The sequence below is a fragment of the Neurospora tetrasperma genome (assembly GCF_000213175.1).
Source record: "Neurospora tetrasperma FGSC 2508 unplaced genomic scaffold NEUTE1scaffold_81, whole genome shotgun sequence".
NCBI classification, from domain to species: Eukaryota; Fungi; Ascomycota; class Sordariomycetes; order Sordariales; family Sordariaceae; genus Neurospora; species Neurospora tetrasperma.
Window position 1 is genome coordinate 371252 of NW_009799179.1, and position 25696 is coordinate 396947.

Here is a 25696-nt window from a genome sequence, read left to right on the forward strand (position 1 = left end):
CAGGTTCAAATCCTGCTCGCGTCGTTTGAAATTCTCTTTTTTTGCAGCTTTTGACGATGCTTTTTGGTGTTTGGTTACTGGTGAGGGGTGGTTTGGCGTTTTGTGGCTTTTGTTTTTGATGGGATTAGGACAGAGCGAGGTGTGGAATGCACCGGATGTTGGCAGCCACGACACTTGGCGATTTGTGATCGGTTTACGAGGGAAGGAACAAGTGTTATGGTGTGCAAGTCGGAGTGGAGATATGGGCTTGATGGAAGGTACAGGCCTGGACTTGATTTGTGGTGTGTTGGGCAACTGCTAATCTATTGATCCGGGTCATTGCAAGAAGGTACAACGCGCTGAGGGTCTGGAGAGCAGTTCACGCCGGTCTTTTCCATGACACCCAACGAGACACCAAGATCATGCACTGGGAATCAATTTGTGGAGGCAGAATCTGTCTGATCTATGGGTATCACAAAGCCAATGACCTCCAGACGCCAGACACCTCATCCATCTTTTGGACACACCCCGATGATCAGTTCAATTCCTACCTGTCAGACTCCGCCAATCCCCTTCCTCTCGCTCATGCCACCTCTACCTCATGTTGCCAACCCATCAAGCCTGACCACGACGAACAGCATAGTTCGTCTCGCTAACCACCCCGTCACTCCTTTTCTTCACCTCACCAACCTCACCCGCACTCAACTGCCCACCGAACTCCACGCCATCGCTCCTTCCCAGAACCTTTACGCTCGCCGTACCGCCATCGACCGGATCGAACCACACCGCTACCTTAATAGGGGCGTTCTGATCCACGGGCCTCTGCATCCAGTTCGCGTCTCCAGCCGGGGGATCCAGATGGAATGTGGTTTCGGCCTTTTCCTTGCCGGCGTGCAGGATCTCGAAAATGTCCCATTCGCCGCAGCCTGAGTCCCAGCAGGAGCATCCGCCTTGGGGTTTTTGTTTTGTTAGTGGAGATGCTTGGCGGATGTTGGCTTATGTACCACAAACAAGCATCAACGGGACGGTAGGAGTAAAGCTGGTAGGTTTTCTCACATTGGTCACTCGCGAATTTCGTCGGCTTCTGTCTCATAGTTTTGTGTTGCAACTTTTCTGACGGAAATATGCCAAGTGTGCAATATGAATATTTGTATCGACGGAAGGGTAGGTGCAACTTGGGTTGGAGGTGGTTGCTACAACTTTGGGTCCCCGTTGGTTGGGAGAAAGCGAGGTGCTGTCGAAGTTTCTGGTGTTCTAGCCAAATTCAAGCCTTGGTTGAGAGCAAGTATCGCGGTTAGATACTGGAAGGGCCTCTTTGCTTTGGGAGACTCATGGAAGCGTCAGGTAAATACGCAAACACTCCTCTTGTAGGTGTCCGCTAAGTGCTGACTCGAACGTCGCAGCAATGGAACTTTGACTGCTCAATTGGCATGTTCACCTCGACCAAACGAATTGCTATATAATGACAAGAGTCGGGGAAACTAGATCCAAGTTGATTACCGACTTTCAACTTCGAATCGTGGACCATACAACTCGGTAAGATATGTGGGGGACGTATAGCTCTCTTATGGGAGAGGAAAGATTTTCAACAGATCACAAAACATCACGAAAAGCTCGAGAGCAACATGGGACTATGGATTTCGGTTGATATGGACTGGATTACTACCTGCAACCCTTCTGTGGGCGCTATGTGGCAATGAAGTTGCTGAAAAAAGCAAATGGGTATCTCGTGCGAGAAAAAATAAACAAGCAAAGACGCCAATTCCCAATCTTTTCTCTCAAATACTTTCAGCACCCTGACCTTTCCTTCCCAAGTCCAGCTCTTGCCCCCGATCCCATTCCCAGACACCTTATAAGTGGTCCAGGTCTTCTACCCATCCAGGTCCCCCTCTCGAGCCTTCTTTTCGCCTACCTCTAGGAACGGCGAATAGCGAAATCGCTAACCAACCCAGCACTCCTCGCCTTTAACGAATCCACCTCTCCCTTCGACAGGGTACTTCCGAACCTACTTCCATCACTGCCTCCCAACATCTTGACACTGACCTTCCCGCCCTCGCTCGGATCCATGTACAACAAGACCTTGATCGGCCCATCCACTGGCCTCTTGAACCAGTTGGGATCGCCCGCACCAAACGGATTCAAGTGGAATGTGCTCAAAGCCTTGGTGTCCGCGTTGTTTACCACTTCGAAAATGTCGAACTCTCCACAGCCAAAGTCCCAGCACGAGCACGTGCCGTATTGTTGGGTATAGGGAATCCTGGCGTTCAGAAGCCAGATGGCTGGCTTGTCGAAGCCGGGGTTCGCAGCATCGTGCGGCATGGAGAACTCAAACAGGAAGATGCGTGAAGTACCAGAGAACCCTTTGCGCGCTGTGGCGCCGGGTTGGACGTAGCCGCATGAGCCGTCAGCACAAGAATCCGAAGAGAAGATGGAAAAGTCGGCTTGGCCGGAGACAGGAGCGTCGGCGAGGATGGTAGGATTGGAGGCACCGCCGTCGCCGTGGGCGTTTGCGAAGGAGAGAGAGGCACCCCATGCTTCACTGAAAACACCGGAGCCTTGGCCGCCAAAATTACCCATGAACGTGAGGTGCTCGGAGGTTTGGGAGGCGGCGTGGTAGTAACCTTTTCGCTCGTAGGAGCCGCCAGCGCCGGGGAGGTAGAAAGCAAATTGCTTAAGATGAAGAGGGCCGTGGAAATGCATAGAGATCTGGTTTTGGATTGCTATCAGTACAGGTACAGGGAGTGGGATTGAGATTGAGGTGAAGGATAACTTACTGGTTCATTGAATGGTGCCAAAATCTCCACCGAAGGACCTCATAGCCATGTCACAGCGTTTGGTGTCCTTGTTCATGGACGTGACGGCCTTGTACTGGCCAGGAGGGGTGTTCACATTGGTGTAGACAACCTGTTGGACATTCTGGCAGAAGTGGTTTCCGTTCTCATCCGTGTCGTGACCCTTGCAGAGGTCCTGACTGCCGGTCTGCATTCTGGGCTCGGCGGGGCTGTCTGGGGTGATGGAGTGCGGGTTGAAGACACCAGAATCAGGAGGGCCGGCGTGAGCGCGGGGAAACAGACCAGAAGTAGAGCGAGAAGAAAGACCGTGGTGGAAACAAGGAAGAGAGTGCTGTTGATGGCAACCGAGTTGACGGATGCCGTGAAGAAGAGGAAGGCCACGAGAGCCATGATGAAGCTCGCCATGGACTTCATGGCGATGTTGGATGGTCGACTGTGGTCGGCCTTGCTTACTCGAAATTGACTGCTGTTCTCGAAGGGTTGAGATCTCAATATCCGAGTTGGTGATGGTAGAAAGGAGTTCAAAGAAGGGGAGAATGGGGTGTTTATATACTACTCTTGGAAATATTCCAGAAACTCCACTCAAAATATCCAAGTACACTTCACCTGCCATCGCCACCGGCTACGGCCACAAGTGAAGGCATCTCAAACCTTGCCGGCCGTTACCAATCCACTTCGTCCAAGAGTTTGGGACGGAAGTGGAAACAGAAAGCAGGAGTGAATGGACACATTTCCGCTGAATGTTCAGGGTACCGTACCGCAACCTTCATGCCAAGATATCGTCGAGTGTCCTGGAGCAAACGGCTGCGGTGGTGAAGGGTCCCGCGTGCGTGAAGGGTTGGGGGTGTGGGGACCCCGTCCCTTTGGCGACGGGACGGCATTAAGTGAAGGGGAAGTGTAAAATCTCGAAGGTTCTGGGAGTCCAGATGCGTGCTGTCCAGTCTGCCGTCCGGCACGAAAAACCTCATCATGAGTTCCCTTCACTGATTTTGCAGGGAATGCCGGAACGGATGTCAAAAGGCTTGAAATCAAGGCTCGCGGGGTATTTAGTAGAAATCTCTTTGACTGTTCCGCATGGCAATCTGCTAGACATGGATGGAACTCCGAAGTGACAGAAGACGAGGAGGAGATAACACCAGCAAGGAGAAACGAGGTAGTAGGTAGCATTTGGCTGTCCCTGGAGGAAGGTATAACTGTGAATATCTCTACAAGCAACGCCTGGACGAACATCCTTTAGAGCAGTAATGAAACTCCCCGACTTCCGCTGGCCTCGAGAAGATTACCTACCTAGCTACGTGCGAGTGTCTGAAGGTCACTGCCAAGCGGAAGGGAGATGAGAAGGAGATGGATTCAGTCAGTACTTCTCGAATAAGAGTAGTCAACCCGAATGTTCTCTCGAGTGAGTCTCCATGTTTGCGTCGTCACTCTGAACACAAGACACCATCCTTCATGGAGCTGCTACCACCATCCCCCTACATGTTTTTATTTCGCACTGGCCATGACTAGCCGGACTCAAGGCATGCTCGTGATGCTTATTAGTTTGATGGTGTGGGTAGAGGTAACTATCCGTCGCTCTGGTAGTCAGTCAAGTCTTTTTGATAATCTAGGTAGATATGCCGAGTTTCGCAGCTAATGGATGGCGATGCGAAGTTCAAGATATCTTACAATAACTCGAAGAAGACATGTGTGAATTGGAGTGGATAGGTGTAGGCTTCTGCTGGAATTTCGTTGTACGGGGCTCGATAGCAATGACGTTGAACATGCCGTCGCGGAGGTCGTCAAAAATGGCTTCTCTACGACTACCTACCTATGTTCAGGCTGAGCAAGACAAGGAAGAAAGTGCAATGTACGATGTTATAGTGTCGTGGTGATGAAGTGACTAAAAACAGAAGCGACCACCATGGCTACCTCTACGGTCCCTGCCTCAACGCAAGAGTTGACTGGCAGCTACCTAGGTAGAAGTTAAGGTACCTCTAAGCATTGCATGTCGTGTGTTTTCTGCAAGTCAACAGTGAATGCGGCGTCAACATGCATGATAAGACGAGACTTTGTTAAAGGGAAGTGCCATCAAAATTCCTACTGCGCGGGGTATCTCGAAAGCAATAACTCCCAAACGCCTATGCTACCTGTAATAACCATCTTCCTTCCCTCCAGACTTGTCCGTATCTTGTTGTCTTTTCTGAGTACCCCTTAATGGTTGGGATACACAAACTCCGAAACAAGACCACTCTTGGCCTTGAGACCCTCCACCTGGCTCGCAGAAAGGGAACCGCCAAAACGCTCGCCATTGCTGGCGCCCATGTTCTTGATCGAAACAGTGCCGCCTTTGGTAGAATCCATCACAACGGCGAGCTTGATGGGGCCCCCCGTCGGGCGCTGCAGCCAGTTCGCATCACCTGCCGACTTGCCGCCATCCCCCAGCTGGAAGGTGGAAAGCGCTTTGGTCTGTCCCTGGTGAAGGATCTCGAAGATGTCGAGCTCGCCGCATCCCGACTTCCAGCAGTTGCACTCGTGGTATTGGGCGGTGTTGGGGATACGAGAATTCAGCAACCAAATGGCAGGCTCGTTACCGCCAGCCTCACCGTTGTGTTGCGGTTCGTCCGGCATCGAGAATTCGAACAAGAAGACACGAGCCGAGCCGGGGAAACCCTCTGTGGACGGAAGTGGTTAGTGACTGGACTGAAGAAGGAACGGAGACGCCAAGAGGACAATGGTGACTTACTGTACGCAACCGCACCGGGACGTCGGTATCCACAAGAACCATCGCAGGGCTGGTCGGTGGTGGCGATGAACTCAGCGTGGGAGACTAGGGGGGCGTTGTGGATGGTTTGCGGCCCAGAAGCACCGCTGAGACCATCGGAAGAAACATAAGAAAGGGAGGCACCGAATGGACTGCCAGGTTTTGTTAGCTTGGTTGAATTGTCTCGAGGAATGTCGCAAAGAAGGGAACTCACCCGCCAGCGACGCCCGAGCCGGCGCCACCGCGGTTACCCAGGAACATGATGCCGTTCCTGGTCTGAGAAGCCGCGTGGTATTCTCCGATGCGGTTGTACGAACCACCACCGCCGGGAGTATAGACAGAGAACTACTTAAGACACAGAGGACCGCGGAAGACAATGGACAGCTGATGTGTGAGATGTAAGTATTCGTTCATTATAAGGAGTATCGGTTTGAACTTACCGGTTCATTGTAGGGCGCAAGGTCACCCTTGAACTCTCTCGGCGACATCCTGCATTCACCGGACTGGTTATCCATGAACGTCACTTCTTGATACGTACCGGGCTTCGTGACCTTGGCATAGATGATTTGATCAACCTTTTGGCAATACCAGTTGCCATGGCCGTTCGCGTCAACGTCTTCGAAAGTCTTGCCACGGTTGCAGAGCTCATCAGAGGTAACATCCGGTACGTTAAGATGTGGGTTAAAGTCGGGATCGGCGTCATAAGGAGACATCATGCGAGCGACGATGGTGGAATTGCCGTTGGAAGAGGTGAAGCCAGAACGAGAGAGAGAAGAAGAGCTGCGAGAAACAGCGACCGAGGTGACGCCATTCAAGACGCTGAGAGTGAGGAGGCTCACAAGGAGCCAGAACATCTTAAATATCATGGTTGGATCCTTCGTGATGTTGATCGTGGTTGATGTGTTTGGTGTTGCTGATCACTGCTGGCTTGAGTGACTCCGTTGTTGTGGAAGAAGGGAGATTTTGGTTGTAGGAGGAGGAAGGGCCCTTTTATAGTATTCCAGGAGAGGTTTCCGGCCCCTCAAGAACAGAGGAATTTCAGGTGGATTCTACGGCTTTACCATTCACTCTTAAGGCCAAGACGGGATATCGAACGGAGCAAACGATATGGTCGTCCAGGTGAAGGTATCTTGGTCTGATATATAAGGCGGGAAGTCTCCACTTGAAGAGGTTTTGGGACCTTCACTCCCCGTTCCCAACGGGCAGAGGTGGAGAGGAGGCACGGAATAAGGCTCCGTTTGAACTTCTGGAGTCCCTTCACAACAGAATTATATGGAACCTCTTGGGAGAAGCTCGACGAATATGCCAAGTGATATGCGAACGGATTTTGACCCGACAGATTGAGACGGCACGAACGTGGAGCCCTGTCGTCCACTTCACTGCCCTACCTACTTACCTTTCGGTGGAAAGCGTTTTTGTCGTCCCACGCTACCTACCTGTTGGCCGTCTCTTCACTGACAGTTGTCCGACCTTCCGTCCAAGTGGTCAATCTCAGGACGGTTTGTAGCTGTCAAGATCAGTGTCCGGGCTGTCAAACCTTTTTCCCGAGGGTGGCATGGTACCCTTCACCTCATGCGGTCCGTTGGCTTCATGGCAACCCATTTGGCTGAAAGAAATGGAGATGGATGTCTGCAGGACACGAAATAAGGCTTAAAGACATATGTAAGAGATATAAGCAGAGGGACATTATGGTGGTATGACCAAGTCCACTCTGGAAAATGCGTGCTTCCAACAAGTTTGACCAGTATAGGCCATGAAGACGTTATGAACAAGAAATTGTGCCGAATGCCATGATTCTCTAATGATGATTCTCATAAGATCTTAAATCATCCAGTGAAATACCAGTACCTGCATCTAATAATTCGTTTACCGAAGAGACCGGAGATGTAAAACTATGACATCTGGCTGTAATGGAATGTTGGCCTAGCATGGCAAAGCAGGAGGCAAAAGCAACAAGAAAAGGGAACCAAGATGGCAGTGGAAACAATTGTAGATAGAGGTAGCAGACGACACAAAATAGCAGGGAAAGGAAAGAGTACCTCAGAGGGAACGAGATAGATAAACAGCCCACAACTACCGTAACTCCTGGGTATCACCAAATCACTACCTAGGTAGGTAAGCATCTAATTCCCCTCTCAGGCCCCAAACGCCGTGCTTTTTCCCTTAAAATATCCCGACGATCAACCAGATCTCAACCTCACCACCACAACCCAGCCAACCTCATCATTCCCAAATCGCCGCTTAAGCAACCTCACATCCTCACGCCTCCCCCCTCCTAACCGCATAATCAATCTCACTCACCACCCCCTCACTCCTCTTCTTCAACCCTCCCACCTCTCCTTCCCCCAACCTCTCCCCGAACACCACCCCATCGCTTCCCCCCAGTATCTTCACACTGGCAGTACCCCCATCCACACCCCCATCAAACCAAACCACCACTTTAATCGGAGCATTCTGATCAACAGGGCGCTGAAACCAATTCGCGTCACCAACAGGCGGATCCAAGTGGAACGTCGTCTCGGCGCGCTCGTACCCAGCATGCAAAATCTCAAAGACGTCCCACTCGCCGCACCCCGAAGTCCAGCATGAGCAAGCGCCGTATTGTTGCGTCAGCGGGACGCGGGCGTTCTCCAGCCAGATGGCGGGCATGTCGGCTCCGCCGGTGTGAGGCATGGAGAATTCAAGCAGGAATATGCGGGATGTACCGGGGAATCCCTCTTTTTTGGTCTTGTTAGCGTTACTGACGACGGGGGGCAAAGAGATAGAGATGAAGCAGATGGGATGGAGGGAAGGAAGGAAGGATGTAAAAACGTACTCTTAGCCACGGAACCAGGACGGACATAACCGCAGGAAGCATCGCAGTCCTGGTCCGTCATGACGACAAATTCGCCCGTGATGACCTCGTTGGCGAGAACCTGGGGAGACGCGGCCCCGCCGGTGGCGTGGGGGTTGATAAAGGAAAGGGAAGCGCCAAAGGTTTTGCTGACTACGCCTGAGCCTTCACCGCCGCGGTTGCCGAGGAAGGAAATACCCTTGGTGGTCTGTTGGGCGGCGTTGTAGTAGCCGATGCGAGAGTAGGTGGTTCCGTCCGGGGTGTAGATGCCGAGTTGCTTGAGGTGGATGGGGCCACGGAAGATGAGAGCGACCTGTTTGTTGTCTTTGTGTTAGCTATTGGTTATGCTGGTGTCTGTTCAGAGGCAACATAGGACTTACCGGCTCGTTGAATGGGGTGAGTTCTCCTGAGAAAGTGTGGTTAACTGCGGCGAAACGACACTCGCCGGTCTCGTCGTTCATGTAGGCGACTTGACGGTATTCACCGTCGCGGGCGACGTTCGTGTAGATGACTTGGTCGACGCGGGAACAGTAGTAGTCGCCATCCTCAAAGGTTCTGTTCTGACAAAGGTCGTCGGAGGAGACGAGCTGAAGGGGGTCCTGGGCGTGAGGGTCCGCGTAGGGGGCAGAGTTGCGAAAGGAACGAGCGTGAAGACTGGACGAAGAAGAACCGTCAATGATGGAGATGCTGTTGTTGATAGTATCGAGGCTAGTGGGCATGGCACCTGTAGCTTCCAAAAGGGAAAACAGGGCCACGAAAAGCATGATGACTTTGAAGATGTTGGAAGCCATGGTGAATACCCAAGAGTGCGAGTGAGGATTCCAAGTGTTTCAGTCGTAGGCGGTCGATATCTCGCTGACTGCTCGAGATCAGGGTAACCGATAGTCCAGGGAAGAAGCAACGGAAGAGATTTCCTGGTTCTTATATAAGGGGGTCCTGGGAATTTAGTTCTGACCTGGAGGACTCCAGTGAATCCAACCCTCAAAGATTCACCCGCATAGCCGTTAGAACAGCCAGGCCCCAAACGACCTTCAACGTCTCGGGAACGACTTCAGATGCCAGTCCCACCACCAGTGAAGGGATTCTCAAGAGCCTCAAACCCCACACCTTCGCGTTTTTGAACCTTCCTTCCAAGCCGTCAAGACCGGACGAGCGAGAATCCATCTCCACGCACTATCTGCTGGTCCGTTGACGGCGAAGGGAGTCCAACCCTTCACCACAACCGTCCCATATCCGGGCAGCCACCAAGCATCTCCACCCTCCCTTCTCCAAGCCTTCACTTAGTTCATCCAGCGTTGGGATTTCGATCCTTGGGTGAATTCCCAGGAATATTCACCCAAGCTACAAAAGTAAACCCCTCACAAATCAAGTCCCCACACAGGGAAGTAAGCCACTTTCCATCTTTATGTCCATCTCCATCTCCATCTCCATCTCCATCTCCATCTCCATCTCCATCTCCATCTCCATCTCCATCTCCATCTCCATCTCCATCTCCTTCCAGCCGGTACGCACGCACGCACGTTAACAACCCACTACCATACATATAGACCTACGGAAGCTCGCAAATCGTCCTGTAGAGGTATCTCAGACCACAGATCAGGTTGGTAGAAATAACCATCACGCTGGCAGCATGCCCTGCACATGCAAAACAGAACAGTACCTACCTTAGGTACCTTAGTCAGATCTAAACAACAGACATATTCAAGAAGTAGGCAGAGACATCAAAGGGTTTATATACCCATTCGATGTATGACAGACCTAGGCACGTAGGCGTTCACGGCACAGTCGAAGGTTTGCTCCCCCTTCTCTTCAGTTGCTGGGCCGTTACCCAGGTAGGTACCTAGGTAATGTCTGGCTTTGAGCATCGTGGCGTTCGACCAGGGAAGATACCTGTTGGTAGGAGTCATCAAGAGGAGTCAATGAGTCAGTCAGTCAGCTTGTTTAGGTTGATATGTGCTTGTGTGTGTGTGTGTGTGTGTGTGTGTGCGTGGAATAAATGAGGTGTTTGTGATGCAAGCAATATAAAAGTTGTAGTGAATGGGAACCTCTAGCTGTTGCGACAAACTCGTAGAACTAGGTACTTAGTAAAGATGCTCGATATGGGAACAATACCTAGTTTGGCTCCCTATAGGAGGACTTTCGAAAGTGAATGAAATAATTCCGTGAAATGTTGTTTTGTAGGAGTATTGAGCGTAGTGGGCGTTGAGATATCTTAGAGTGTCCAAGCAGTGTAGACCGTCGCAGGGAGTTCTCATCGTAGTTCTGTTTGCGGGGTTAGTGTTCTTCCATACAGGAAGATTCATGACTATCGCCGACGTGTGAATATCCTTTTCTTGGGGGAAGACGAGGGAAGTGAGTGATGTTGACGATGCCGCCGTACCTGAATACACCTGGAGACATTTGCAACTGAACCAAGTCACCGTATGACAGATAAAGAATGACACAGACTCGCATGAGCAAACAATACCTCTACATAAATACAGATGTCAACAAGATCCAAAATTGGTTGGGTATCTCTGCACTTACAGCACGGCACCTACGCCCTCGCTCTCTTCCCCCTTCCCCTTCCCCTTCCTCTTCCTCCGGCCGCACCCCTCTTCAACTTCGAGCTCGAACCAACAACATCGTCATCATCCTCATCTCCCTCTGGCCCATCATCCTCCTTCTCACCATCCACATCCTCTTGTTCTTCTTCTTCTTCCTCCACAGCAGCAGCCTTCTTCCCCTTCCCCTTCCCCTTCCCCCTCTTCCTCTTCTTATTACCACCCTCCTCTTCCTCCCCATTCAACGGCCCCATCGCCATAACCGGCAACGCCAAACTCAGTCCCCCTCCTCCACTCCCCTTATTATTCCTAGCCTTCAACCTCCCCACCGCCTCCACCATTCTCTTACTTCCCTTGACTTCATTTCTCCTCGGCGCAAATGCCTCCTCTCCTCCACCACCCAAATTCCTCACAGTCCCCGACCCCACCCCGCCCTCAAAAAACCTCGTAATATTACTCTGCGTCCCCTCCCTCTCCCGCTTATTCAAATCCCTAATCACAGGAACCAACACCTCATCCGTCCTCTCCTGACTCCATCCAATCGTCTGCATCAGATACTGTCTGAGCCCCTCGAGGTCCGGGACGCCCCATTGGAATGGCTCCGGGGTCGAATCGACTTCTGGATGGAGATACGCATCAAAGACAGCCGGGTTAGGGAACCCGACGGGCAAAAAAAGTTTCGTAGCTTGGGCTTTTCGGAACTTGCGCCTAAACGGAGTGGAGAGTAACGCAGGGTCTGGTTGAGGGGACGATTGGATTTTGGTCCACCATTCTTTGAAGGTCGTGAGGGACGAGATGGGTGTAGGTTCAGGGGGGAATTCCGAGAGGATTTCCACGGCTGTTACGGGGCCGACGCCCGATAAACCTTCGGTGTAGTCTGACCCTAGGAGTTGGGCGAGGGCAATGAGTTGGTCGCGCGACAGAGAAAGGTCACGCTCAATGTCGGAGGATAAATAGCATTCGACGAATTTGTTCCCGTTGAACATGTTTTTGTAGACGCGGGTGCCGCCGAAGAGAAAAGTGTCCGAGTCGTCGGTGACGATGCCGTCTACGAGACCGAGGCGGACCAGCTCGGCGCATTGGGCTTCGGCTTCCATGGGGGCGGTGATGTAGGGAATGCCGAAGAAGCGGAGGAGGGCTTGGCATTCGGTGATCATGATTTGGGTGACTTCGTCGGCGTCGCGGCGGTCTTTGCGTTGTTGGGTGCGCAGGGCTTTGAGCTCTTGTTCGTAGGCGGCTTGGTTTTCTTGAAAGGTCTTGTGGTTGAGTTGGGTGGCGAAGCGGGCGTGTTCTTCGGCTTCTTGGGCGAGGGAAGCAAGGAGTTCTTGTTCTTCGGGGTCGCTGAAGTCGTCTTCGAATTCGGAAAGGGCGGGGGCGTCTGGGTCGGGGACGATGTCAGTGGTGGTATCGTCTGGAACCGCCGCCAAACCTTCAACTCGTTCCTGTTGGGCAGGTGGAGGAAGGACGTCTTTGAAGAGGTCGGCTTCGATTTGGGCGTCTTCTTCAGCTTGGGTGGCAGGTGGACCGAAGGAAAGAGTCATGGTTTGAGATGGAAGGGTTACGTCTTCAAACACAATGTCGTCACCTTCTTCCTCATTAGGGGAGGGTGATCGACGGCTGGTCTCAACTGGTTCTTGCGAGACTTCGTCGTCCAAAGAAGACAAGCTAGTCCCCGGCATCTGAGTGGGCTTCTTGGGCGATGGAGGAGCATCGAGAATCTCCAGATCACCATCACTTTCATCGGATGACTCAATCATCAGGATTTCATCCTCTCGTTGCTTTCGAATTCTGGCCTGCTCTTCTCGAGCCAAGTCTTCATCCTCCTCAGCCATCTGCCTGTCCTGTTCTCGCTGCTTCCGTACAGTGTCGCGAATGTCTTCGTCGTTATTCGCTAGCCATGGCGGTAATGGACGAGGAGCATCCTTCGGCTCTTTCTCAAAACCGCCAGCATCGTCATCAGACTGAGGTTCCATCTCACCAGTTTCAACTGGCTTGGGCGGTTCAGACACCTTCTCCTTCTGAGGTTGTGCTTTCGGTCGGTTGCCCCCGAGCAGTTGCTTCCAGTTCAGCTTTTCAAATGGAAGTGGACCTTTGAAGGGAGTGTTGGCAGGGGCAGGACGGTTTTCGACCACTGGCCTTGGCGCGGGAACCTTTGCTTGCTTCCTCCTAGCGGCGGCCATGGCTGCTCGGATATCTCCCTCGCTGTCACTGCTGTCGGTACTCTCCCTTCGTCTTGGGACGGCGGCACTCGCCCTGTTGTTGACAATGTGTGCAACCATGCGACCACTGGTGCTAACAATGGGCTTGGGCGCTTCCACCGCTTTCTGCGTCCACTCTGGGGGAGTAACATCTTCAAACTCCATATCCTCATCCTCCTTCTCTTCTGGCTGCATACCAATACCATGCTGATTCTGAAGAGACATGGCAATAGCCTTGTTGAGGTCTTCCTCCTCATCAGCTTCTTGCATCGCATCCTCCTCTCCATAGACGGCATCTTGTCTGTTGTCCACGAACAAAGCCTCGTCATCTTCGTCCTCATCCTCCGCCTCTTCACTCCGTCTCGACTCATAGAACTGCCTCCTCGTGTTCGCAATCCCCCTCGCCCTGTAACCGGCAGCCCTACTCAGCTTGGGCAACCGATTCAACCCTTCGATCGGCACATCCTCAAAGTCGACATCCTCTTCCGAATCCTCCTCTTCCTCTCCCTTGCCCTGAAACTGAAACTCTAGTTCATCCACATCAATCGGATTCGTCATCTGTCCTTTATCCTTCTCCTTACTCACCACACCCAACGCATACCCGCCTTCGGCACCCTCGTTCTTGACCAGGATATATTCCCTATTCTGATCGCCCGCCACCCTTGTGGCATTCACCGCCAGCGTCAGGTCCAGGCCCGTCATGCCCATCTCGTACATCAACCTTTGCGTCAAGTGATTCCTTTCCTTGACTCTCTCAATCTGAAACCGACTGAAATCCATTCGGTTAGGGAACATGACGTCCAGCTGCTCTTTACTCAACCCCATTCTCAATCTGCTCCGCAACCTCGCCGCATTCAAGATGTTGTACCGATCAGCCGGCGGCAAAGACTTGAAGAACTCGCCATCAAAGTCGATCTTGCTGAAATCGTACAAGTTGATATCCTCCCCGTTCTCAAACTGCCTAGCGTACTCTTCCAGCTCTTCGACAGACATGATGCGCGGGTCATCCGGCTTGCCCATGGCATCGATGCCGCCGTCGAGGTCAGGAAGGTGGTAGGCGTCCTGTTTGTGGAAGCGTCGAGACTTTTGGCGTTCTTGTATTGACATGCCTAGTTCGTCGGCGTAGACGACTTTGTCCATGTCCGGCAGGACTTCCTGTTCCTCTTCTTCTGCTGCTGCTGCCGCTGCTGCTGCCGTCTTCTTGCCTTCTCGCGCCTCAGCCCTTTTGCGCCTCCGTTCCTCTTCTTCCTCTGCCATCCGATGCATTTGTACTGCTAGTAGTTTTCCTGCTGTTCGCGTGGCGTCATCGCGTCTACCCTCTCGTCTTCGCCGGCGAGCCTGGATGGTGGCGCGCTTGAGAGCGGGAGCGCCGCCGTCGAAGACGAAGACGGGCTTGATGCCGTACCAGAGTAGTTTGCATATTCGACGGAAGAAGCCGACAACATGACTGTTGCGAAGGGCGTTGCCTTCTTTGTCGCGGACGGCTTTGAGGAATTGGTAGATCCAGATGGAGGCGTCGATGGCGAGGCGTTTGCGGTTGAGGGTGGAGAGGTTGGTTGGGCGGGCACAGGGTTGGAGGACGGTCCAGAGGCCGTTCACACCCATGGTGTGTGTTTACTTGGTGCTGTGACTTGTAATGCTGGTGGTGGTGGTGGTGATGGTGGTGTTGATGATGGGGAGGTCGTCAAGGTCTTCAACGAAGGGCGCTGTTAGTCGGAATAAACACGCTAACGGGGAGTGACGTCAGGGCAGAGAGACAGTCGCAATGACCGAACAGGGTGTGGTTTTTTCACTTTGGTCGTGTGAGAAAACTCATGGTATTAAAAAGGTCAAAGGTAAACAATCACATTTACGTTTACTGTAGTGGTGACGTGAAGAATTCCAGTGATGACAAAGTGCCAAGTTCACGCTCATCATCGAAGCCATGATGTTGACGGCGATCCGGCTGCTGCCTGCCGGCTGGTCCTTATCGCTTATCGTTTTTCTGCTTATGCAATAAACCGGATGCCTGCCCCATGATGCACTTTCCGAGGATAGGAGCTTGGGCCCAGGGTTGGCAGTGGTCAACAACAGCCCATTCCCTCAACCCTGAACATCAACAGAAAGTCAACATCAGAAGCTCAAGACGGCGCGGGCGCTGAACACATCAACGGGCTTTACAACTTGTTCGGGGGTTGCTTGGTTCGATAAAAAGACAATTGGAAAGCTCTATTTAGTAGCAACACCCGCTATTCATTACACACGGCATACGAGCATCATCAGACATCCACCGATTAGGCATCCATCTCTACATCCCAGCTTGCTCACTCATCGAAACCGACCCGGCCTAGCATCTCAACGACAAACTCTCAAAATCACAAACATCCTTCACCATGTCCGAAGACCCAAACACCACCTTCCTCCCCGAAGACAGGGACGACGCCACAGACTGGCTCAACTCCCTCCTCAACAAAAACCTCCGAGTCTCCGTGACTGACGGCCGCATGTTCTGGGGCCAGTTCAAGTGTGTTGATGCAGTAAGCTCCCATCCATCCATTTATCCCTTGTAATCCTTTCTCCCCTTCTTTCCTTTTTTTCATCTCCAACTTGCCCGTCTCCAAATCATATTCACCAAATCACCCACACACATCAACAGGAAAGCAACATAATCCTCCACTCAGCCTACGAATACCGCTTCCCCACCTCTTCCCAAGTGGCCGCCGCCGTCACTTCCTCTTCTGTTACCCCCACCCCCACCGGCACGACAATCACCTCCTCCTCTGCACTCTCTGCACCATCAGACTCAGACCCTTCTCTCTCAGCAACTCCCCAAGAGGCCTACGAAAGCGCCACCTCCTCCTCCTCAGCAGGAAAAGTAAAAGTCGACCTCACCTCCCGCCATTTAGGGTTGGTCGTCATTCCAGGCCAGTACATCACCAAGATCGAGCTAGAGGAGTTTGCAAGTCAGGTTCGGGCGCGGAACAGGGGGTTTGGACAGGGGTTTCATCCGGGGTGGAGAGACGGGGGGATTTCCTAGGCGGATAGTTCCAGAGTGAATCGGGGGAGGGATGAGGATGGGGAGGTGGTGGGGGTTTCGGGGAGTGAGGGTGACGATGATGATGGGGACGATGACGACGACGAGGGTGAAGAGGGTGAGGGCGAACATCATTTTGAGGGATCATTCCCCTTCAGCAATGATCCTTCACGAAATCAAGATCAACAAGGCGTGAGGAACTCAAATAAAGAAGAGGGCCGCTCCAGCTCAGACAAATACAAAGACAACGACAAAGACAAAGACACGAAAAACGATGGTCATCATGGGGAGGAGGAGGATGATGAGGACGAGTGGGTCACTACCTCTACCTCTACCTCCACCTCTACCTCTACCTCTACCTCTACCTCCACCTCTACCTCTACCTCTACCTCTACCTCTACCTCTACCTCTACCTCTACCTCTACCTCTACCTCTACCTCTACCTCTACCTCTACCTCTACCTCTACCTCTACTACCCCCAACACAAACCCCCAAACCGACCCCGACCCCGACCTCAAGCCCGTCAACCCAGCCTACGCACAAAACCCAACACCCACCAACCTACAACACATATGGGGCAAGATGAAGAAGAAAAATTACCAGAAATACCAATATAAAGAAGTGACGGTGCTGCGACAATTGTCGCTTGAGGAAAGGAGGGAGCAGGAGGAGTGGGATAAGAAGAGGAGGGGGGAGTGGGACAAGAAAAGGAGGGGGGAATGATATATGTTTGGGGTTGAGGAGGTGAAGGTTTTACTTTGGGGGGTGGTAAGAAGAGACAAGGAGATAAGTAAGGCTTTTGAGCGGGGGAGGAAATGGTGGTATGATACGGAGATTAGGTAAGAAGGAAGAATAAAAAGCGAAATGGGAATAGGGGGGTCCAGTAAGATGAAGTTGGAGAATAGCTGGAATAGCTGGGAGTGTTTGCAGGGCAGCGAGCGGGTAAGTAGAAGGGAATACGGCGGGATAAAACACGAGGGTGAGAGGGTTACAATAGAGTAGGAGATATGGTATGGCATGCAAAGCGCCTAGCAAAACTCATGTAGCAAGCGAGTAATGACATTGGGAAAAACCATGCATGCGAGCGTAGACGAGCTTCAATCGTAGTATTGTGACGAGCTTCAATCGTAGTATTTTCAGAAACAGCGGCATCACCAAGTGCATGTGCACAGCATCATCACCCAGCACACGATATCATCAAGCAAAATAACCATACTTAACTCTCTTGCTCTCTAACCTGACTACCTCTAGCTCCGATCTCTGGAAAACGATATGTACAATAACAATTGATTACAACGCGCAACCGTATCCATGACTCTTTGTCTCCGTCCTTTTTTTACCGTACGTATTTCTAGGTCTCGATGCAGTGCATCTCTTCAAGACTATTGCACCTCCAACTCCTCTTCGCCTCTAACTAAATTCTTCCTCGTTACCACCAAGCCAAGCCAAGCCCAAGCCCAAGCCAGATAACCAAGTCTCAGCCTGTCTCCGTCTTGAGCCTAAGCTTAGGTAGGTAAGCTTATTATTCTGTAGACTCCTCACTAAGACCCTAGCCTTTCTTCCTCCTCTTCCTCTTCCTCCTCTGTTACCCCCCTCTCACCCCCCTTCTCACCCCCCGTCGAGAACCCCTTCGAATGAAAAGACCCAAAGAAGAAGTGAAGCAGAACCCCAAACACCCAAACATCCATCACGAGTCAAATACCTACTCCTCCTCGTTCCGATATCTCAGCGGTCTCTGTCTCTTCCTGTGACTTGCTCCCTCCATGTCTCCTCCTCCCGTTGACCCTGCTCTACCACTCGCCTTCCTCTTTAGAGATGATGATGATCCTCTGGTGGGGTTTTGGATTTGACCTGGTGCTGCTGCTGCTGATGATGATGCTACCGCTGCTGCTGCTGCTGCTGCTGCTGATGATGATGATCTCGTCTCCTTGGAGGGACCGGACGCTTTGGGTTTGGGATTGGTGTTGGGATCGGGATTGGGATTGGATGGTTTGCGGGTGCTAGTGGTACCAGTGGTGCTCCGGGTGATTTTTCGTTCGGTGCTCCTGGTGCCTGTGGCGGTGGTGCTCTGTCTTGTGATTTTGCTCTTTTGGGACTGCGACTGCGACTGCGACTGGTTCGATCGCTGCCGTAGCACCTTCCCGCCTACCACTGGAGCCCCAGCCATATTGGCAGTTGACTTTGCTGGTGGCGATGCTTGATGCGGACGACGAGGCCGTAATCGCTTGACGGGGGGCTGGTCCTCTTCTTCTTCCTCTTCTTCTTCTTCTTCACTTTCTTCGCTGTTATCATTGTCGTCGCCGTTGTCGTCGCTTTCACCCCCTTCGTTGGCAGAGCCGGATTCAGGGCCAGGGGCATTTGAAGCATCATGACCAGGAACGGCGGCGCCATCCGAGTCGTAGTCGCCGGGTGCCCGGCCTGCATGTCCTTCTTCATCGCGCGGTGTTGGAGGTAAATTCATCCAATTTTCCCAAGCGATTCTATCGGCTTCATCGTCGCTGCTGCTGCCGGTGGTCGTAGTCGTATCGCCATCGACATCGCAAACATAATTATCACACCACTCACATGGAGCCTGCTCGTGGTTGTCCCCATTCGAACCAGGGGCAGGTGGTTCACCACCCCGTGCCCGCCCCTCTTCATCCTCCTCCTCCTCCTCCTCCTCCTCCTCCTCCTCCTCCCCCCCAGAACCAACAGAAGCGACATCCTCCTCCTCCCCATCATCTTCGTCGTTATCAGAAGTGAAAGGCTGGAAGTTGGCCGCAGTATGGTACAGTCCAGTACTACTCTGCATCTGCATCTCCTGTCCCTGCCCCTGCTGAGCTTCTCTTATCGCTCCTGCTGCCGCTGTTCCCGCTGCAGCAGCAGCAGCAGCAGCCTCATCCCTCAACGATTGTTCAGCCCTAAGTTGAGCCTCGGCTGCAGCGTTATGCATAGAGGTATGACGAGCTGCTGTTCCTCTACCACCAGGAGACCTAGTGACGGTGACGCCGAGAGGTTTGATTTTCATTGTTGTTGTTGCTGGGGAGGGAATTGCCTTGGTGGTGGTGGCGCGGGAAGAGCGGGTGGTTCTGGTTCTGTTTGCAGCAGTGGTAGAGGTAGAGGTAGTTTTCTGCTTCTTCTTCTTTGATGACGCATGATTACCCCTGGACTCTGAAGCTGAGAAAAGTTCAGCGTCGGAGCCGGAACCAGAAGAAGAGTGCTCATCCATGGAGTAAATATCTGCCTCGGGAGCTTTGCGTTTCTTGCTTTTGCTTTTACTTTTGCTGGGGGAGACGCCACTGGGGTTAGCGGGTAGAGAACCTGAGTGGGGGTTCGCAAGCTGAGCAGAGCCTGATGAAGATCCAGATCCAGATCCAGATCCAGACCCAAAAGCGATACTACTCTTCAGCCTATCCCAATGACTCCCAGCATGACTCCCAGTCGCGGTGGTCGATTCCGAAGCAGAAGTAGAAGCAGAAACAGAAGCAGACCCACTAGCAGCCTGCTGCCTCCCCGTCTTCCTCGGCTTTCTGCCTGCACCAGGACGGGCGCCGCCTCTATTAGAGCGTTTCTTTTCTTGCCCTCCTTCTTCTTCTTCTTCTTCCTGGTTGCCTTCTGCTTCATCGTCATCGTCACCGTCACCGCCACCATCACCTGGTTGAGACGGTGCGGGAGTAGAATTAGACGTTGACGCGGCGGTGGTATAAGCTGATGCTGATACTGAAGCTGATGTGGCGCGGGAGGTGTTGTTGTTGTTGTTGTTGTTGTTGTTATTTATTGCTGCGCTGGTGGTGGTGGTTGTGGTTGGCGCTGCTGTGGTTCTCAGTTGACGTCTACGACGGGCAGTCACCCTCGAAGGCGAAAGCGGCGCGTCGCTGTCTTCTGACTCCATGTCGTCCATGTCCATGTCCTCATCGCGCTCAGCTTGGCTGTCACTTATTTCCGAGACGGCTCTGGCGCGACGGTTGCGAGTTTGTGGATTAGAGGGGTCGTCAGCATCACCGTCTTCATCAGCCTCTACCTCCGCTTCTGCTTCATCCTCCCCAGCTGATCCCTGATCACCGCCCTCATTCTCCCCCTCCTCAGGACTAGGAGTCTTCTTCTTCCTCCCAGCACCAGCCCTCTTCCCACCGCGCTTTCTCCTCTTCCTGCCCACAGGGAGATAAGAGTCATCGTCTTCATCATACTCGTCATACAAGGGAAGGGGATCCTTAAGCCACGTTTGATCCTCATAATCATCACTGGGGGGAATCTCCATCACAGCCGTCTTACGAGCGCCGCGTGCTCGGCCTTGGGTTTTCGCTTTGCCCTTGGCGGTGGTACTAGCTTTGGTGGTTGCTTTACGCGCCGTCCCTTGAGCGAGACTACTACTGCCTCTCTTACCCTTGGATTTGGTAGCGGTGTCATTTTCACCATCTCCATCCTGATCTTGAAGCAGTTTCTTGGTGAGATTAGGGAAATTATCACCGTAGTTGAAGAAGAGCTCCTCGCCGGCTTTGATGTCCCGAAGCGCGGTGAACTTGATGCGGTACTCATTGTTCACGTAGATGATTTTGGGCGTGATGTTGCAAGCTTTCTTGTCGTTTTCCGAGGCATGGTTGATGTACCGGGAGAGGTTGCCGTACATGGCTGCGTCGACCCAGATGCCTTCATGCTCGAGTAACGTAAACAGGTAAGAGCTGGTGCCCTGGGACCCGAACCCTTCTCCACGACGAGCTTCGCGACGCACACCTTCGTCGTGCGTGATTAGCTCACCGGTGTACTCGATCACGAACTCGTCCTGGGAAATGTCTTCGGCAGTAAAGAGACCGTAGCCGCATCCTTCGAGTTGAGATTTTCCAAGCAAAACAGTTTTGGATGCTCCCCGCTGAAGACTAACATTCTGACAACCCGTCGAATGCAAAGTCTCATCATGGGCATTGTCCGGATCTGCCCTTTCTTTTGCTCCACACCCCTTGCACACCACAGGGTCGCACTCACGATTCAGCATAATGCAGATACACGGTTTTCCCTCCTTCTGTCTTTGAATACAAGTCTTGCCCGTCGAATGACACGCGCAACCGGTGAATTTGAGGGCGCACTCGTCTACCGTGCACTGGCAGAACCGATCACAGAGTAAAGGACGAGGCGAGGCGTTGGCGCAAGGACAGGCCTCGTTTTCTTTGGTGCAGGGACCGTCGTGATGACACGGTTCGGTGATCTCGCGGATGGAGTGCTCGTGCGTCGCGGTTTGGTCTTGCCAGTCACCCATGAGACATTTCTTGCGGCGATCATACCAGGGAAGTGGCTTGACTTTGTTTAGGGGGCCGCCCTTGGGGCCGGTTTTTGGGCGAGGTGGTGAGACTTGCGGGAGGCTGAGGTCGAGCTCTTTGATCTTGCGGTAGACTTCCCAACATTTGCGGCCTAGGATGGAAGCCACCACACATTGAGCCTTGAGGGTCTGACTGTGTCCGACACTGACAAACATGTCCTCCAAAACAGAGATTTCGCTGTTAGCCCACGGGGTGACGGGGGCGGCAGCAGGACCAACGTCGTAGTGCCGGTAGCAGGCGTTGTGACAGGGGAGGTGAAGAGCCTTTTTAGAGGCTGCTGCCACAGCTTCCTCGTCGCCGCCCATCGAGGCGACTTGGTCGGCCCACTTTCTCTTGAGCGCCCGGATGACACCGCCGACACTATCAAGGGAAAATGTCCGGTGGTAGTTGTGGGCGTCAATGTCACCATGCTCACAATCGTGGCTGAAGCAGACATTGCAGCCCAGAACCGCGTAACTTGAAAGCGAGGCCTCGACTTTGGGCAGCAGACCGTTGCTGTCTGATTGATCACGTTGGGGATTGGCCGGAGGGGGTGTCTCTTTTGCACGCTTCTCGTCGACAACGGTCTCACGCTTTTCGAGGAGCAAGACATCCCGAAGGGTGATGGAACGCTCCGGGTCGGTGTTGTTTCCAAACACGTTATTAAATGCCAGGGTAAAGATGCGTGCCGCCTCCACGGCCTTTGGCGACAAAATGGCATCGTCCTTGTACGTATTGAGGAGGACGTCCTTTTGCTGTTGTGTGATGTGTGCTTTGTTTTCTTCCTGGCTCAACATGTAGCGGATCAGCGTCGGTCTGCCACAAACAACATCGAGACCTAGTTGCTTGAGCCAAGGCTCAATGTACATGGAGAGTGTGGCGGTAAATTCATCCCGGACACGCTTATGATTTTTCTGTTGCCTGTTTTCCGTCTTGAATCCAGACTGGGTGTCCAACTTTTCCAATTCATTGAGCCAGTTGATGTAATCTCTCTCGTCCACAGAGTCTGGGTCGACATCCCGGAGATGAGGAACAAATGTGAGCATTGTATTGGGAACCAAGATGTTCTTTTTGATCTCAGTATGGTGAAACCTGTATTTGGGGACGACCTCCTTGTCCGTCTTGATTTTGACGACCGGGCACTTGAAAGCCTTGGTGGGGGCCCTGGGCTTTCCATTGTCACCGTGGTGAAGCTTAATTTTGAACGCCATGGTTTCCACTCCGTCATCCGACGCAGAAGCGGTGTCGGAAGTAGTAGCAGGAGCGCTTAGGGCCGGCATGTCAGCAAAGGCATCAAAGTCGCTTAGATGTTTTGGCTCTGGGGCCATCTGTTCGGCCTCATCAAGTAGATATTCAACATAACGAGCATGGTCTTCGCCTACAGTGGCAATAAAGGACTGGAGCTTGGACTCTATGTCTTGTACTGTCAAATTTGTCAAATTAGGAGCCTCAGGAGGCTGGGTAGCCGGAGCTTCCTGGGAATTGACTTTACTTGAGAGGGAGGCTACCGGGGGTGAAATGAATTCGGAGGTTAACATTTGCGGTTGTGGTTGTGGTTGTGGTTGTGGCTGTGGTCGTGATTGTGGTTGTGGTTGTTGTTGTGGTTGTGGTGGTAATGTCACGGACGCCAACGGTTGTGGCATATCGGGCCCTGCTGGCTGTGACTGAGATATCCTAGCTCCTGATGATTGCGGCTGTGATAACCGAGACGGTGTTGGTTGTGACAGCAGTAACCCAGACCTATGAGGTTGTCCAGCTGGTCTAAATAGTGATTGAGGAGGAGCCTTGGAAACATTATTGGAAGGATAAGGTTGTTGCATTCTCGGTTGAGGGTCAATAACCTGACCAGAAGTTGGCTGAGATGCAGGTCGAAAAAAGGATTTGGATGGAGCGTTGAATATGTTCCTGCCTACATTGGGCGGCGGTATTTTCGTTTCTCTCTGGACATGCCCGGGCGGTGCTTGGTAGCTTGGTTGCCTAGGGGGCTGATGCGGAGGCTTGAATACACTACTGGACACAGGGGGTTGCGGTGGACTAGGGCGCTGCCCCTGACCGGGAGCTGTTTGTAAGGCGGTTCTGAGAGGAGGCTGAGATGAGATGGAAGACGATGGGTTTTGTGATTGTGGTTGGGATTGTGAATACCTCGACTGGCTGTTTTGGAGCTGAATAGGTGCAGCTTTGGGAGCGGTTTGTGAGGGGGGCCTGAATATGCTTCCGACTGTGGACTTTGATGACTGTCCTTGGGAAGCCGATATCATATGTCCTCCTTCTGGGACTCTAGTAGGAGCAGTCGAGCCGGCAGTTTTCCTAGCAGGTCCAAATACGGGCTTGAGTAGAGGAGGGTACGGTCTCTTGGGCTCTTCTTCGTCATGAACTTGAGCTGGAGGTTTTTCGGGAACAGGCTGGGTTGACGTGGGCTTGAACATAGTCTTTATTGTAGGCTTGGGTTGTTGTGTTGAAGGTGGCCTCGTGGTCTCGCGGTCGTTGATGGTCTCTTTACTGCGGCTAGTACCGCTGCTGCTGCTGCTGCTGCTGTCACCACTGTCACTGTCACTGCCACTTCCAGTCCTGGTGTTGTTGGTTTTGGTTCCGGTGCCGCAGTGATTGCTGGTGGAGGTCGTCGTCGTCGTCGTCGTCTTTGCAGGTGATGATGACTTTCTGATGATGACTTGGACTGGCGACGGCTGTCTCGGGATTATGGTCGGCCGTTTCCACAGCAAACCTCTGCCTCTGCCAAGACTAGGATTCAGGTCTTCTCGGTAGTGGATGGAGCCGTTGAAGGTGATGCCCTCTGTTGGAGCGTTTGCTCTGACCACCACGCCATCATCCTCGTCGTCCGAACTGCTGGAGCTGGCATCCTTGGACGATTCATCGGTGAAACGGTCAGCCAATGAGAATGGATCGGGCACTGGCATCGCTTCAGCTTTCCGTCAGATGAAGTCTCTCTTTTGGTGTTTTTGCAGCCCGTACCAACAACGCCCTCCCTCTGATCCCAGTCTGATGAGTTGCCAACCGACCGGGATGCATTCGACCCGAACCATAAAAGACCTTAAGCTGTGAATTTTGGTTTACCCCTCCTCTAAAGACCTGTCGTCGTCCTCGGAATGGTCGATTTTCTCATTTCCAACTCAGATTAGCCGATTGAGTTTTTTCGATGGCATCAGATAATACTTTGGTGGTCGTCAATGGAGCACCTAATTGGTCTGGTTGTCGTCAATAAAGGTGAGGAGGATGAATAAATAAGACGCGCGAGGTTGTTGCGACGCGATTCAAGCCATTCCAACCAGTAGGAAGACTTCCATGAAACCGTAAAGTGGAAGTCAAGGTCAGTGAACCTTGAGGGTTCATTGCAGTGCACGAGCCATGTTGAATTGGTAAACTCCAGGGTTGGGGTTACATGTAGTACTTGTCAGGGTCTATCACTAAAGGTATTCTAAAAACACACGTTCGCATGGCTCTTCCTTTTCCAATTATTTCTAAATGTTCTTTAGACTGGGTTGGTACAATGATATGACTGAAAGGACTTGTTCTTCTCACTTGGACCAAATGACCCAAGTTCATCCATGGTGTTAGACAGTAGGGCTACATGAAATGGCAGAGATGGGTTAAAGGTCTCTTTTAAGTGCCTGTCTAGCTGACTTGGTCTTTGTGCGTCAATCCCAATTCAGCAAGAAGCCATCCACAACCGGGTCGGTGGAAATCAGTGATGACGGCCTTGACTTTTGCTTAGTGAGCTGTCGGTACCTCGGCGGAATATGTGATGGACACCAACGTCATCTTCCGTCTTCGGACTGTGGGCACTAAAACCGACACTATAGGGCGCTAACAACAACAAAGAGGCCGATTCCATTCCAAGACATTCAAGCTTGGCCATCGACATCCGTCATCCAAATCTCTTCAGAGCATATGAAGGCTCCTCTTGTTCAGTTATGGTCTTGTCATGATCCGAAACAGGGAATGGGATGGCCCTACTACACTAAACCATACAGCGATTATCCCGGTGTTAATATGGCAGCTCTGTGCTCCAGGCTGTCGGGATTCGGAAAACAGTCAACATGTCAAAGCTGACCGGGAGTTGTCCACAATCAATCACTATCGGGCAAGATCTGTAGTCTAGTATAAGTGACGGCTTCATCTGAAGATCATGACTAGGTGGACATGCCACACTTGCCCGGAGACTGCGGAGTGAAAATCAACTTAAACCAGATGCAGGTAATTGTTAGGGCAGCTGCACTGTCGATGCGCTGAGATGCACTGTCGATGACGAGTGGGGACGTCCCCTTATGGTGACAACCCCCCTGTTCACTCTCCTCGATAGGGGAAAGTGA

The 25696-nt window shown here is 52.3% G+C and overlaps 4 protein-coding genes across 4 annotated transcripts; 1 reads left to right on the top strand and 3 right to left on the bottom strand.

Annotated features, from left to right (window-relative positions):
• Nucleotides 1-594: 594 nt before the first annotated feature.
• On the bottom strand, nucleotides 595-9063 carry NEUTE1DRAFT_54233 (uncharacterized protein; the record flags this gene model as incomplete). Its single annotated transcript, XM_009856766.1, has 4 exons — nucleotides 595-771; nucleotides 7948-8228; nucleotides 8327-8657; nucleotides 8725-9063. The coding sequence occupies 4 exons, from the start codon at nucleotides 9061-9063 to the stop codon at nucleotides 595-597; spliced, it is 1128 nt and encodes a 375-aa protein (XP_009855068.1).
• Nucleotides 9064-10772: 1709 nt separating this feature from the next.
• Nucleotides 10773-14690, bottom strand: NEUTE1DRAFT_70166 (uncharacterized protein; the record flags this gene model as incomplete). Its single annotated transcript, XM_009856767.1, has 1 exon — nucleotides 10773-14690. One exon carries the CDS (start codon nucleotides 14688-14690, stop codon nucleotides 10881-10883), a length of 3810 nt encoding a protein of 1269 aa, XP_009855069.1.
• A 767-nt stretch (nucleotides 14691-15457) lies between these two features.
• NEUTE1DRAFT_88845 (uncharacterized protein) lies at nucleotides 15458-16561 on the top strand (the record flags this gene model as incomplete). Its single annotated transcript, XM_009856768.1, has 3 exons — nucleotides 15458-15601; nucleotides 15721-15777; nucleotides 15901-16561. The coding sequence occupies 3 exons, from the start codon at nucleotides 15458-15460 to the stop codon at nucleotides 16099-16101; spliced, it is 402 nt and encodes a 133-aa protein (XP_009855070.1).
• Nucleotides 16562-17575: 1014 nt separating this feature from the next.
• NEUTE1DRAFT_132375 (uncharacterized protein) lies at nucleotides 17576-24283 on the bottom strand (the record flags this gene model as incomplete). The annotated part of the gene is made up of 2 exons (XM_009856769.1): nucleotides 17576-17597; nucleotides 17805-24283. The coding sequence occupies 2 exons, from the start codon at nucleotides 24281-24283 to the stop codon at nucleotides 17576-17578; spliced, it is 6501 nt and encodes a 2166-aa protein (XP_009855071.1).
• Between the last annotated feature and the right edge of the window lie 1413 nt (nucleotides 24284-25696).